Source organism: Myotis yumanensis, unplaced genomic scaffold, assembly GCF_028538775.1.
Source record: "Myotis yumanensis isolate MYYU_CA2020_CCGP unplaced genomic scaffold, mMyoYum1.0.hap1 SCAF_3, whole genome shotgun sequence".
Classification (NCBI taxonomy): Eukaryota; Metazoa; Chordata; class Mammalia; order Chiroptera; family Vespertilionidae; genus Myotis; species Myotis yumanensis.
The window spans coordinates 57,867,013-57,882,217 of NW_027223754.1; the positions used below are offsets into that span (position 1 = coordinate 57,867,013).

General features: G+C 41.2%; 1 protein-coding gene across 2 annotated transcripts in view; it reads right to left on the reverse strand.

Moving 5' to 3' along the window:
• Nucleotides 1–4,893: 4,893 nt before the first annotated feature.
• The window catches only part of SLAIN1 (SLAIN motif family member 1), a 56,025-nt gene continuing 45,713 nt past the window's right edge, over nucleotides 4,894–15,205 (reverse strand). For both annotated transcript variants that reach the window (XM_070407443.1, XM_070407442.1), the window contains 3 exons: nucleotides 12,563–12,718; nucleotides 8,048–8,330; nucleotides 4,894–5,952 (listed from right to left, as the gene is read on the reverse strand). In XM_070407443.1, coding sequence (XP_070263544.1) covers nucleotides 5,877–5,952; nucleotides 8,048–8,330; nucleotides 12,563–12,718 — 515 coding nt within the window. In that variant the 3' untranslated portion in view covers nucleotides 4,894–5,876. The remainder of the gene's footprint in view (nucleotides 5,953–8,047; nucleotides 8,331–12,562; nucleotides 12,719–15,205) is intronic.

Below are 15,205 nucleotides of genomic sequence, written 5' to 3' on the forward strand. Positions count from 1 at the left end.
TGGCGATGAGAAACTTTATTTTGCTTTCCAGAAGGTGGCACTATAGAACAAGTTTTGGCTTGACAGGCTGAGAAAGTTGGGAGTGTGTGTTTTGGCATTAAAAAAAAAAAAAGCTGGCAGCAGAGGGAGGTGTGGGCTTAGCACCTCAAGTTTAGGGTGTGCCCACAACCCAGTAGAGGAATTCTCAAGTGGAAGGAGTTCCAGGGGTTAGCTGATAGATCTCTTATTGAAATCCCAGGGCAGATGGCAGGAAGCATAATCCTCAGTTCTCTTTGTCTGCCTTCTTCCCTTTCCTTTCCCTCCCCCTAGTCAGGAAGGGCCTTCCTCAGGAAGAGGAATGGATTCCCCCACCCCAGCTGCAGCCAGCACAGCCCGGTGTATTTCCACTCACCACTTTCACTTTCCGCCTCCTCTGCTAGAGCTTACTACTGCTATAGGCTGACCACAACTCCCTCGGCTCTGTAACTTCCTCCAAGTTCCAATCCACTCACTTTTTGGCTGCACAAATGGATGGATCTCTTAGGTATTCTGGTGTGCTGTGCAGAGGCATTTTTAAAAATTATTATGGATGTCTGATTATTTAAAAATTCAAGGAGAGAGAAAAAAGAAAGGGAATTTTTTTTTTTAAAAGGCATATCTCATGACACCATGAGGCTGGCATCACCTACAGTCTTTGTTTTAAAGTCTATTGTGTCTGATATGAGTATAGCCACCCCAGCTTCTTTTTGGTTTCCATTTGCCTAGAATATCTTTTTCTAACCCTTTACTTTGAATATGTGTGTGTCATCTGAAGTTAGTCTCTCTCATAGGCAGCATATCGATGGGTATTGTTGTTTTTAACCAACTTACTCTGTCTTTTGATTGGAGCATTTAGTTAATTTACATATAAAGTAATACTTGGTTGCTGCGTACGTATTGTCATTTTGTTCATTGTTTTCTGGCTCTTTTGTACTTTATCTTTTTTCTTCTTCTTCTTGCTCTCTTTGTGATTTGATGATTCTGTGTGTGTGTGTGTGGGGGGGTATGCTTAGATTGCTTTCTCTTCATCTTTTGTGTAGTTACTATAGGTTTTTGCTTTGTGGTTACCATGATGTTTATATATAATAACATATTTATAATAGTCAATTGTAAGTTGATAACAACTTAGGTTTGAGTAATTACTAAAGCTCTACAATTTTAATCCCCCTCAACATTTTATGGTTTTAGCTGCCATTTCACATGTTTTTATATATTACCAAAGTTATATTTGATATGAACTGTTTTTTTTCTTTATTGTATACACTAATCATTAGCTTTGTTTCATATAAATATACTAGTGGCCCAGTGCATGAATTCGTACACATTGAAAGGAAATTAATTAGAAGAAATATTTTAAAATCGCTATTCGTCCTTTCTCTATAATAGAAGTGTCAACCAAATTCATGATCGACAATGACAGATTGAAACACATGCATGCATTTGGCGCCAGCGAGAGCTTTATATGTATCACACAAGCGCAAGTCAACTTAGCCTTTTATATATGTAGAATAAACTTGCTTAATTAGACCTGCTTTCTGATGTAGCTAAACTTTTTCCAGCCCAGCGAAGCACCCCAACTTCTCTTTCAGGTAATTGTCAGCAACACAGCAGTAAATATCAACACGAAGCAGGTTATTATTGTAGATCACGCAGGGAGAACAAAGGGTAAAATATTTAACTGCCACAGTGTTTGACTATATTCTGCGTTGGGAGAAAACCTGAAGTCATTTTCAAGTTCCACCATTTCTTACTTCTTTTCAGTCGGGTCAAATTTCTAAGCTTCCTAAATCTCTGTTTTCTGGCTAATGAAAAGAAAATAGGATTCTCCTATCTACCTACTCCAGGACTTCTGTGAGGATCAAATGAGATGAGGCACGGAAAAACGCTTCACAGACATTTGGTTAAAGTGTAAAATGTTTACACCTGTATTCCTGGAACTCCGAGGAGGCTAGTTGCTAGGGAGAAGAAGCAGGCCATTGCTACATGACATCATTACCCGGCCCCCACAGCGGCCATTTCTGGGCTGGGCTATGGGCTGCATTTAGCACCATGGGGTCTTGGCAGCCTTGGCTGTGATTTGGTGGGCTGTTGCTCTGGGGTGGTGGTGGGGCCTGTATCCCACTTGGGGGAAGCCAAGTGTTGCTTTCTGGGCTCTAGGTCTGTAGTGCTGTTTCTCTGTGCAGGTCACAGCAACTCCTGCATTGAGCGTCTGCCCCCTGGTGGTCAGTGAGCATCATAGCAACCAGTCAGAAGGTGGGAAGGACACTTAGCATATTAGCCATTTATATAGATGGCCTGTCCTGCTCAAGTTGAAGGGCAAAATTTCTCATACAAGGTTAAAAAAATTGAACTATAAACTGTTGAACATCAAAATGAGAAAGGTGTGACTTTAAAATGTGTATCATAAATACTGAAAGAAATCTGATACAGCTACTTAATGTCAGAAAAATCTATCTCTCTGTGGTTTGTTTTTAGGATATCAATGTAATCAATTTCTGATACTTTACTGAATTCATTTTTTAGTTCTAGTTTTTTAGAGGATTCTTTAGAGTTCTCTCTATATGATGTCATGTGATCTGCAAATATTGACAGTTTTACTTCTTTCTTTCCAATTTGAATGCCTTTTATTTATTTTTGTCTAATTACTGTGGTTAGGACTTCCAATGCTATTTTTTGTTTCTTCCTCATTCAGCCTTGGAAGATTATATGTTTCTAGGAATTTATCATTTTGGGGGGTTGTCCAATTTGTTGGTATATAATTGTCCATAGTATATTCTTATAATCCTTTGTATTTCTGTGGTTTCTGCTGCCATTCCTTAAAATTTATTGTTGAACGTATTTCAGATGTCCCTTTTCTCCAGTGAACCCCTCCACCCCATATTCACCCCCACCCCCAGGCCCTGTTGTCTGTGTCCATGGGTTATGCATATAAGTTCTTTGGTTAATCTCTTCCTGCCATCCCTCACTGCCCCCCTTCCCTCTCAGACTCATCAGTCTGTTCCATGTCTCTGGATCTGTTTTGCTGATCAGTCTATTCATTAGATTCCATGTATAAGTGAGATCATTTGATACTTATCTTTCTCTGACTGGCTTATTTCACTTAACATCTGCTATCATTTCTATTTCATTTCTGATTTTACTTGGGCTCTCTTTTTTTTCTTGACAAATCTGGATAAAGTTTTATCAATTTTGGTTATCTTATCAAAGAACCAGCTCTTGGTTCCATTGATCTCTTCTATTGTTGTTGGGTTGGGTTTTTTTTTTTTTTAGACTCTATTTCATTTATTTGTTCTGATCTTTATTACTTCCTTCCTTCTACTCACTTTGGACTGTCTTTGTTCTTTTTATAGTTCCCTTAAGTATTAGATTATTTGCTTGATATTTTTCTTGTTTCTAGAGGTAGACCTGCATTGCTCCAAATTTCACCTAGAGGGCTGATTTAGTAGAACTGGGGAGGGCTTGCGAACTTGCATCTCTAGTAAATTCCCAGGAGAGGCTGATGCTGATGTGGGGATCACACTTTGAGAACCACTACCCCAAGGCATCTGTTGTATGCAACGTTTTAAATTCTCTCCTATGCACCTAGAATAATTGTTAAGTACGAACCTAGGGAGAATTGTGACAATAGGTAAAAGAGGCCATGAAAGCTTCAGGACTCAGTCTGTCTCCTTGGCTCCAAGTCTTTGTTCAGGTGTCAACTCCTTAATGAAAGCTACCCCGAGGACTCCACTTATTAGTGTGATCTCTCCCCATCTCCAGATTCTCAACCCCTCTTACTTTGATCTTCTTTTCTCTTTCTCTCCCATAGCACTTAGGCCCTAACATACTGTGATTCACTTACTTGTTTATGGTTTACTGTCTCTCCCCCTAATTAGACTGTAAAGTCTAAATTGCAGGGATTTTTGTTTTTTATTCCAAGGGCTGAACAGACTTTTTTTAATATAAATGAAACATGCGAATTGAAAATGAATTGGATCCTTTAACTTCCTCAGCAGAATATAAACTCATTTTGAAAAATGTACTAACTTAACTACACGTGTTCATAGGAAGAGAGCATTGTGGGAAAAACAGACTTTTGAGACTGGGAACACCTGGGTTCAGAAGCCAGCTTCACCATTTCCTGGCTGGTATGTACACAAGGTTAATGTCACATTTCTAGGGCTCAGTGCCTATACTTTTAAACTTGTGACAACATTGATGATTAGAATTAGACAAATGTATACAAAATATCTAGCACAGTCTTGTCACTACAGAAGTGCTTATTGCATACCACTTCCCGCTTGATACCTCTCCTCCTCTAGCTCACACTTCACTTAAAGTACAAGCTACTTTAAAGCCAATCTTTTAATTTTGGATAGAATTCTATCTAAAGGCACATTTTTTTTTAAAAAAATAAAAATTTCCAAGGACTTCAAGCAGAACTCTATTTTTAAACATTAAAACCTTTGCATCACCTTTCCATAACTGTACCTTCAGATGAAAAGTCTTCCAACAACTATCAAATATAATGTGGAATAACGATAATATTTTGCTGATACTGAGAAAGTATTTCAAGTTCAATCTCCACAAAGTATTGAAATCTCCCCTGGTCATGTTTATCCATAAATGTGTTTCTGGGCAACAGGCTACTTGAGTTTTCTAGTCGTCCTTCTAAATAGGACTAAAACTAAACCTTACAAGTATTTTAGAGAAGGAAGTAATTTTTATAAATGTGGATATTCTATCTACTTGCTTTAGCTATAAATGCCCTGCATGAGAACATAGCAACAATGACCACATTCATGACTGTGATGAGATATATGTATGGTATGCATACATTTATGCTGCACATTCATACATGACCTGATATTGCTGAAATAGTCTTTATTTCTGAACATTCCAAAACAGCAGTGTACACAGTAACAAATATTAAGTCATATACCATAAGAAAAGCATTCATTAGTGCAAATGGGTTTTGTAAAAGGTCTATCAAAAAGATTTATTTGCTTTAAAATGCATTCATTTCCAGAAGCATTGTTAATAAAACATTACAGTTTCATCCTCTGTAATAAAGTATTGAAAATTGGTGGTGGTATAGTAGCAAACATTGCCTGTATTAAGTGCAATAAGCTTGTGATGCCTTTATAAATATGAAACCCATGTGTGACAATAAATTAACAATGAAAAAGACGAGACCATTTAACTTGCTGTCTGGCTACCTCCTTGCAATGCTTCAGATTACACAGTGCTCATTCAACACAAAATTATGTCTCTGAAACTGTTTGGTGGATTTTTGCTGATATATCCTCAGAGTTAAAAAAATAGTCCCTTACCACAAAAATATTTTTATGGCACAAAATTTAAGTTGTTCCATAGTGGTTCACGTAGGTGTAAAAAGAAATAGGCACAAAAAAATAAAATTCCTGTAAACTATAAAAAAGTAAATTTCAAAGCATACATTGATCGAACATATTTGTAAATATGTAATGTATTAAAACACAGAACATGTACTGGGAAGATGTTTAGAACACGTAAGTAAATTGAACAAGTTACTTTAAAAACTCATATGGCAAAGAAAGCATTAATGATACATCTCAATTCTCAAAAAGTGTTCAGGTACGTAGCAGTTCTACAAAAACTTTCTAGATCTAAGTGTCACAATACTGCAACCATGGATTTGAGAATGCTGCAGTATCTCAGGCAAATATTTAAGTGCAATAATTAGTCTCTGGTGATTGGTTCATTGAAAAACAATGCAGTAAGTATGTTAAAATGCAAAAGGGAAAGAATATCCTGACATCCACTGTTACCCAGCCAGCTAGGTAATACAACCCTCATTTCCACTTCTTTCCCACTCTTCAAGGGTACATAAAACTGCATCAGTAGCAACCATCTCTCCAGTTTCCGTCCCTCAGAGTGCTGAGTGAAGACAGAGGCTTTGGAGGCTGAAGGAAACTATAAAGGTGAGAAAAAGGAAACAGAGTGTTAATAACCCTACGGGTCACCCTAGCCGGTTTGGCTCACTGGATAGAGCGTCGACCTGTAAACTGAAGGGTCCCAGGTTCAATTCCTGGTCAAGGACACGTGCTCAGGTTGCGGGCTCATCCCCACTTAGGGGGCGTGCAGGAGGCAGCCAATCAATGATTCTCATCATTGATGTTTCTATCTCTCCCCCTCCCTTCCTCTCTGAAATCAATAAAAATATATATTATACATATATAAAAAAATAACCCTACGGGTCACGTTGCTTCCTTTCATCGGCTCCTCCAGTCCTGACAACCTGTTGGCACTTCCCCAAGTGAGTCTTGTGTTCAACACTCTGGAGCTTTGCAACATGAGCATCTGTTAGAAACCCAGTGCTCACCAAAGTGCTATGTACTCTGCGTGGGCATGAGAGAAAAATGATCAATACCCTTAATGTATAAAACACACTTTAATCAGAAAGAAAAAGGTAAACTCAATAGAAAAAAATGGCCCCAAAACAGTTATTTCATTGACTATAAACAGCAAATTAACATAAATTTTTAAAAGCTTGCTTTTATTGACTTTTTATAGAGAGAGGGAGAGGGTAAAAGAAACATCGATGGGGTACCTCCCATATGCACCCCAATCAGGGACCCACAACCTGGGAATAGAACCAAGACCTTTTGGTGCATGGGATGACACTCAACCAACTGAGCCACACTGGCCAGAGCATAACATGAAGAAATTTTAAACCTTATGGGTAATCAAACATTTGCCTATCAGATTGGCAAATAATTAATTCCCAGTGTTTTCCAGTTTGGGAAAACAGACCCTCACAAATAATCTGGTAGTGACAACCTTTCCAGGAGGCTAGGTTGGAGACAAATAGATGGTCCTATTTACCTATACAGTATGTGTCAAATAACCTATGTATGTCCTATTCAGCCATAATCACAACATAGCTCTGCATTTACTGGGGGAGAATTTATTTAACAAATATACGTTATTTCTATCTGGGTAGTAGGATTCTAAATCAGCCTTTATTTTCTGTATTTTTCAATAGTTTCTGAATTTGTTTCTGATCTGAGCACCTATTACTTCTAATCAGAAAATAATAAAGCAAAACTATTTACACATACCAGTGCATAAAGAAAAGTTACTTGTTTCCACATCCCTTTTAAACGTTTACTGATTCCCTCCCTCTCCTCCTTCATATATTCTTTTCTTATAAAGTTGTTTACATTTACTGCCTCCATTGTTTCATCTTCCAAGCTCTCCTCAACCCACTTTTACAGAATTTTTTTTAACCATAAAACACTCCAGGATATCTAAGTTCAAGAAGGGTACCTCATGACTATGAGCTCATCTAAAATGTGTCCTGCAAGTAATCTAGAATTATGGAGTGGGGAGGACTGTTACCTGGACCACAATGAACTTACACAAGCTAACAAAACCCACTAATTATCACTAAGATGTTTTCTTAACCATGCATGTGATGGGAAGGTATATGTGTGCACATGCATGTGTGCCTAACACAGTTGGGCTCATTTTGATAGAAAAATGGATTCATAAAACATTTGCAATCCTACTCTGTGCTGGACAAACCGCTTGACATTAGGGACATATAGCAATGAAGCAAAGATCACCTACCCCGCTTCAGGAAGCCTGCATTCTAGTGAGGAGATTCAGACCACATTATAAACTAATAAATGGAGTAGGAGAAGAAGGGAGAGAGAGGGAGGAGGCCCTGCAAATAACTTCAAGGAAGGAAAATGCAAGAGTTCTGGAGGTGGAGCTTTCCTGATAAATTAAAGCAAACAGGGCATCAGGGTGAAGTGTTGAGGGAGGAAGGAAGAAGATAAGATCAGAGAGAGGAAGACTTGATCACACAAGGACACTCACACCCATCACTTTCCAGAGGAAGAGGGACACAAGTCAGGCCAAAAAGGGTAGCATGGCCTACTATTAGGGTTAGACTGAGACCAAGAAAAAGGCAAGATGGTGCCAGGAGCAGCTTCTAATTTAAAACTGCAAATGAAGTAATGTAGACACACTGCTTGACATTAGGGACGAAGAAGACTCTTACCTTCTGACAGGTTGTGCAATTTTGCTTCGAGGCAGGTTACTCCCATTTATTGCCAGTGAAGGTCTTGGAAGTGCACTGCGGCCCATGATCCCAGAAGTGGTAGCTTTGTTTGGTGTGGGGATTCCAGTGTTGGAATATAATTGTAAGCCATTGGATAAAGGTGTGTTACTGCTGCCTTGAACAGTTGGGCTCACATAGGCTGTGGCTTTAAGAGGCTGTCGGACAGACACAGGGAAATGACCCACACTGTGGATTCTGTGTTGAAGCTGTCCTGGTGATGGAACTAAAAGAGAAAATGATGTTCATATGAGACAAAATTTTTATCACCATCCAACTTAAGAAATGTTATATTTTTAAAAAGCCTATATTGTCTGAAAGATATATGTATATATAAAATGGAACTTTTAATATGTCTATATAAAATGGAATTTTTAATATCTACACTAATAAAAGAGAAACATGGTAATTAGCGTACGACCGCTACCCTTTTCATTGGCTAATAGTGAGTATATGCAAATTAACTGTCAGCCAAGATGGCGGCCGGCAGCCAGGCAGCTGGAAGCGAACATGAGGCTTGCTTGCTTCAGTGAAGGAGGACTCCAACGTTCCCCGCCTAACTTGCCGGCCTCTCAGCTGCAACTCTAAGCAACTATGTACTATGTTGCAAATAAGAAGCTAAACAAAATCCCAGAAACCAGCCGGACTGAAAGCCAGCCAGACCGCAACATTGTATCGATGTTTTCAGCAGCGAGGCCTCAGAGCTAAAGCTGGCCCAGAATAAAAAAAAAAAAAGAAAAGAAAACAAGGAGCGGTTGGAAGCTTCAGTCACTCGCCAGCTGGAAAACAGCCCTCAGCCCCTCACCCAGACTGGCCAGGCACCCCAGTGGGGACCCCCACCCTGATCCAGGACACCCTTCAGGGCAAACCAGCCAGCCCCTACCCATGCACCAGGCCTCTATCCTATATAGTAAAAGGATAATATGCCTCCCAACACCGGGATCAGCGGAGCAGCGAGGCTCCCGGCACCGGGATCAGCATGACAGGGGGCAGCGCCCAAACCCCCTGATCGCCCTGTGGCTCTGTGTGTGACAGGGGGCGGGGCCACAACCTCCCTATCCGCCCTGCTCTGTTCATGACAGGGGAAGGCACCCCAACCCCCTGATCAGCCCTGCTCTGTGCCTGATAGGGGGGAGCTCCCCAATCCCCTGATTGCGCTGTGGCTCTGTGTTTGACAGGGGGGAGCTCCCCAACCCCCTGATCGGCCCTGCTCTGTGTGTGACGGGGTGGTGCCCCAACTCCCCTATCGGCCCTGCTCTGTGGGTGATAGAGGGTGGCACCCCAACCCCCCTCTACGGGCCTTGCTCTGTGTGTGACAGGGTAGAGCCATAACCTCCCCATTGGCCCTGCCCTGAGTGTGACAGGGTGCAGCGCCCCAACCCCCTGATCCGCCCTGCTCTGTGTGTGACAGGGTACGGAGCCCCAACCCTCCTGATGGGCCCTGCTCTGTGAGTGACAGGGGGCAGCGTCCCAACCCCGATTGGCCCTGCTCTGTGAGTGACGGGGCAGCGCCCCAACCCCCTGATCGGCCCTGCTCTGTGCGTGATAGGGGGTGGCGCTGCAACCTCCCCATTGACCCTGCCTTGAGTGTGACAGGGCGGTGCCCCAACTCCCCAATCAGCCCTACCCTGAGCGTGACTGAGGGTGGCATCACAACCTCCCAATCTGCCCTGCTCTGTACATGATGGGGCGGCGCCCCAACTCCCCAATCGGCCCTGCTCTGAGCCTGACCAGGGGCTGCACGCAGGGATTGGGCCTGCCCTCTGCCACCCGGGAGCAGGCCTAAGCCAGCAGGTCGTTATCTCCCGAGGGGTCCCAGACTGCGAGAGGGCACAGGCCGGGCTGGGGGGCCCCCCCCTTCCCCCCGAGTGCACAAATTTTTGTGCACCGGGCCTCTAGTATTATAAATAATTGTATAGTATTATACAATGTTGCCAATTGACAGAAGATTCTGTTAGTATTGGAAAATCCAATCATTGACTTTTTAGAGAAACATCGATTTGTTGTTCCACTTATTTATGCATTCATTGGTTGATTCTTGTATGTGCCCTGACCAAGGAATCGAGTCTGCAACTGAGCTACCCAGCCAGGATTAGAAAATTCTAATTCTTGACAAGAAAGTCTTGTATTCTATCAATCAGCAACATCTTTGAGTGCCTAACTATATTATATTATTACTAGAGGCTCAGTGCACAAAATTCATGTATGGGTAGGGTCCCTAGGCCTGGCCAGCGATCAGGGCTGATAGGGGCCTTCTGGCTGCTGGCTGGGGCCTCCCTTCATTCCACCCTGCCCCCTGGTGGTCAGTGCATGTCATAGCGAGCGATTGAACTCCCGTTCTCCCAGTCAAACTCCCAAGGGGACACTTTGCATATTAGTCTTTTATAGAGAGAGAATAATATGTTATTATATTCTGAGAATAACCTCCTTTTCTTTAACAATTTTAAGTTCTCACAGGACAATTTCTTCCTTGCTTGGAAGACATCAGAATTTCTTGATTGTTACTTTGAGGAGGATTTCATGAAAATACAAGGGACAATTTAGCTGTTATTATAGAAAGGAAGACAGAGGTGGCATCAGTAAGTAAAAAGTACAGCTGATTACAGATATACTTCCTAAACAGTTTTCATCATAACATTTACAGTTTGTGGGGAGAATAAATGAGTTACTCTACATGAAGCCTTACAAGGCATCTGGCATGTCGTAACCACTAAGTGAGTGCTAGCTATTATTATTTTGATAAGGACAGCAAAATCTATAAAATGAAAAACTTCTCAGAGCAAGACTCTTAAAAGCTTCACTAATGTACTGGCCCAACAGTGCATATCATTTCACATTAAGAAACTGAACTGTTTGGCAGAATTTTCTTTAATTTTATAATTCTTTTCTCCAATGGAAAACTGAATCACAAATTTAACGGAAATTTATGCACATAACTCTACCTGTTGTTTGCTAACTTTTCCAGCCTTTGCTGCCTTGTACTTACCATTCAGTTAAACAGGGACATACCCTATTTTCTAAAACATTTTAGCTGATTTTGAACTTAAGCATAGAATATACAATAAATATCTTTTTGAAATAAAAATAGGATGGGAGCAAAAGAAAATGTCTATAAAGTTTTATTTAATACTAGAGGCCCAGTGCACAAAATTCATGCATGGGGGTAGGGGGTCCCTCAGCCCGGCCTGCACCCTCACAATCTGGGACACCTCAGGGGATGTCTGACTGCTGGTTTAGGCCCAATCCCTCCTAAATTGGCAGTTGGACATCCCGCTCGCAATCCGGGACCGCTGGCTCCTAACCACTCTGCCTGCCTTCCTCATTGCCCCTAACCACTTGCCTGCCTGCTTGATCACCCCTAACCACTCTGCTTGCCTGATCACCTCTAATCCCTCTACCTGCCTGCCTGCCTGATTGCCCCTAACTGCTCGCCTGCCTGCCTGCCTGATCGCCCCTAATCACTCACCTGCCTGCCTGATTGCCCCTAACTGCTCGCCTGCCTGCCTGATCACCCCTAATCGCCTTTGCCTCAGCCCCCGCAGCTTCATCTGGAAGGACGTCCAGAATGACATCTGGTAGGTCATTCAGCTGTCCGGTCTAATTAGCATATTATTCTTTTATTATTATAGATCTCTTGAAAATATTTTCTTAAATTAGTTTTTCTCAAGTATATAGTAGGTGAATTCTATATCCAGGAGTGCTGATGTATGTGTACAGTAGTCAAATTCAATAAAAAATAGGGTCTATGTAAAATTCTGCTATAGTTTTGTTCCCATCAAGTTTTTGGGACACCGTAATCTTTTGTTGGTTGACAAATCATCTCCAGGCCTCCAGGTTTGGACATATCAATACTATGACTGAGTCTGCTTCCCAGGGTCAGGTTCAGACTTAACCCCAACTACCTATATAGACCACATGAGCAGAAATGGGGGTGTGGGGGGCTGGAACCATGACATCCCCACAAAAAGTAAAAATATGAACACCAGACTGAACACTCATTACTCTGTTTGTTGCTGTGTAAAACAGAATGACAGACTGCGGTAAGATGAAATGGAGTAGACAAATAATAAAACTTCATTTTGGGGGGGAAAAGCTGTGGGGTAGTGAAAAACAACATGAAAGTAACAGACAGAAGTGGTGTGCTTTCTTCAGAGTAAAGGTATCAAGTAGACAGAAAGAGGCAGATCTATAAAGAAAATAGATTTTGTGTGATAATTAATCACCATTTAGTGCTTCTGCTGCTATCCTTGGATATGAAGAATTACATATAACTTACTATGTAATTGGTAACATAGGCACTGATAAAAATACTACTCAATTTTAATTGTGGGGGAAAAAGGTTACAAGGTGAAAAAATTATTCCTGAGAGGAAAAAGAAGAAATGGAAGATTAAGATATTTGCTTAATGGTATTATGACTAACTAAAAATTACAAAAAATTAAGAATTGATATACTTACTACAAGACTGTATTCTTGAAAGCCCATTTCCAGCTCCGTGCAAGCTTGAGTCAAAGCTCTGACTATTTCGCACGGTGACTGGAGAACTCACATTGCTACTAACACCCATTGTGCTTGGCATCCGAGCTAGATTAGGCATACTTCTTCGGAGCTTGTCTAGAAGAGAAAAAATTTTTACTGAGTTAAAAATCACAAACTTTACACCTAATAAATACTAGTTTTCAAAAGTAAGTACACATATAAATCATAGTTCGTTCAAAAATAAAATTATCATGTTCATTATGAATTATAAAAAGCTAATGGAATTAACCTTCTGTATAGGAATACATACTCAATGTCTCCAGAAAGGTTGCACCAAATAGACTGCTAAAAGAACATGAGTTCTATAAAAAGTAGGGATTAGTCAAGCCCTGGCTGGTTTGGCTCAGTGGATAGAGCGTTGGCCTGCAGATTGGAAGGTCCCAGGTTCAATTCCAGTCAAGGGCACACGCTCGGGTTGCGGACTTGACACCCAGTGAGGAGCATGCAGGAGGCAGTTGGTCAGTGATTCTCTCTCATCATTGATGTTTCTCTCTCTCTCTCCCTCTCTCTTCCTCTCTGAAATCAATTTTAAAAAACTAGGGATTAGTCAATTATATATTTGTTCACATACATGAAGTGAATAAAACTGTATCAAAGTGAGGTTAGAAAATAATCTTATAGCCATTTAGCTTTAAAAACATACTAGAAATTGTTACGTTTTAATGAAAACCTAGAACAGTGAAAACCAGCACTGGATCTTTTGCTAGCCTATCAAAATAGAATTATTAAAATTCAAACTTGAGATGTTTTGAGAAATCCACTAATCACATCAACATGACCATATAACTTCTAAAAAGTTTTAATTATCAAGAGCATGCCACCAAACCTTTGGGGGCTTGAAAAAGAACATGCTTCCATTTCCTTCTCCTTGCTATGGACATCTTCTGCTACTTAGGGGCAGCAGAGAGTCAGACACGGGTCTCGGTGTTGCTGAGAAGCTTCAAAACTGCAACTCCACAAGTTAGTTTTCTCTTTAATAATAACCACCACGCCCCCCCCCCCCCAAAAAAAAAAAAAAACACAACACAACCACTAACATATATCAGGTCACTTGAGCTTAGAAAAGAAAGGATATCCTATATAATAAAAACGTAATATTCAAATCGACCAAATGGCAGAACGACCAGTTGGCGAGAGGCGGGGCCGGTGAGCAGGCGGTGCCAGGCCAGCCAAGGCGCATGCCAGTGGGCAGAGAAAAGGAACTGCGATGGGGTAGTGGGGCAGCGACCAGTAGTGGCAGAGGGGTGATTGGCAGGGGGCTGGCACACTTGATCGGCTCGTCTGGTCACCTCCCACAGAAGGAGGCCAGGCAGGGTGGCGGCAGTAGCGGGAGTGATGGGGGTAGTGCTATCCCCTGATCACCCATCCTGTCAGAGGCCAGGTGGCAGTGGCACAGTGATGAGGGGTAATGCTGTCCCCTGATTGGCTGGCTCAGTTGCCTCCTGCAGAGCCATCAGTAGGACATCACGAGAACTCCCAGACTGTGAGAGGGTGCAGGCTGGGCTGAGGCACGCCCTTCCCCCCCTCCACCCCCCCAGTGCACGAATTTTCATGCACTGGGCCTTTGGTGTTTAAATACTAAGCCAAAACTCATTTAAGTACAAGACTGGATTCATTTCTTTCTGCTTCACACAGGGCCTTTCCACATTACTTGGATCTGTTGATTGTAAGCCCTGTCTAAAAAGTCACCTAATCCAGAAATCTGGAGAATCTCCTAAGATTTGCCTCTCTTCTTCACCCTTGATTCCAAGTCCTCAAAAGTCTGTCTCATAAATATTTAATTAATCTTCATTACTATCACCTGGTTTGGACCTCTTATCACTGTTTTGTTTTTTTAATCCTCACTGTAGGATATGATTTTTGAACATCTTAATGACTAGCATGAAAAAGTGAGTCTCTATCAATACAAGATTAAATTACTTTGACTAAGCAGCAGAGAGGTACAGGGAAATAATTACATGTTATTATTTAGAAAATGAATTGAGTTTCATGTTTATTAATTTTTCAACTCTTTATTCTAAAAGTTTTTATATATATAGTGTTGTAAAGTATCAAAAATGTCTGTTATGTTTTTCATCTAGATGTAGTTTTCATTTTGCCACATTTACTAGTAATTCATCTTCATATATTATGTATATTCTTACCATTTGCAACAGCATGGATGGAACTGGAGAGCATTATGCTAAGCTAAATAAGCCAGTCAGAGAAAGGTAAATACCACATGACCTCACTCATTTGTAGAATATAATAAACAACATAAACTGATGAACAAAAACAGATCCAGAGACAGAGAAGCATCGAAGAGACCGTCAAACCTTAGAGTGATGGTAGGGAAGGGTGGTGGTACGGGGGAGAGATCAACCAAAGGACTTGTATGCATGCATATAAGCATAACCAACGGACACATACACATACACCAGGAGAGTGAGGACATGGGGGGGGGGGTAATCAGGGGATAAGGACACATATGTAATACCTTAATCAATAAAGAAAAAAAAGAATCAACCAATGAATACGTAAATAAGTAGAACAAATCAATGCTTCTCTGTGTCTGTCTGTCTG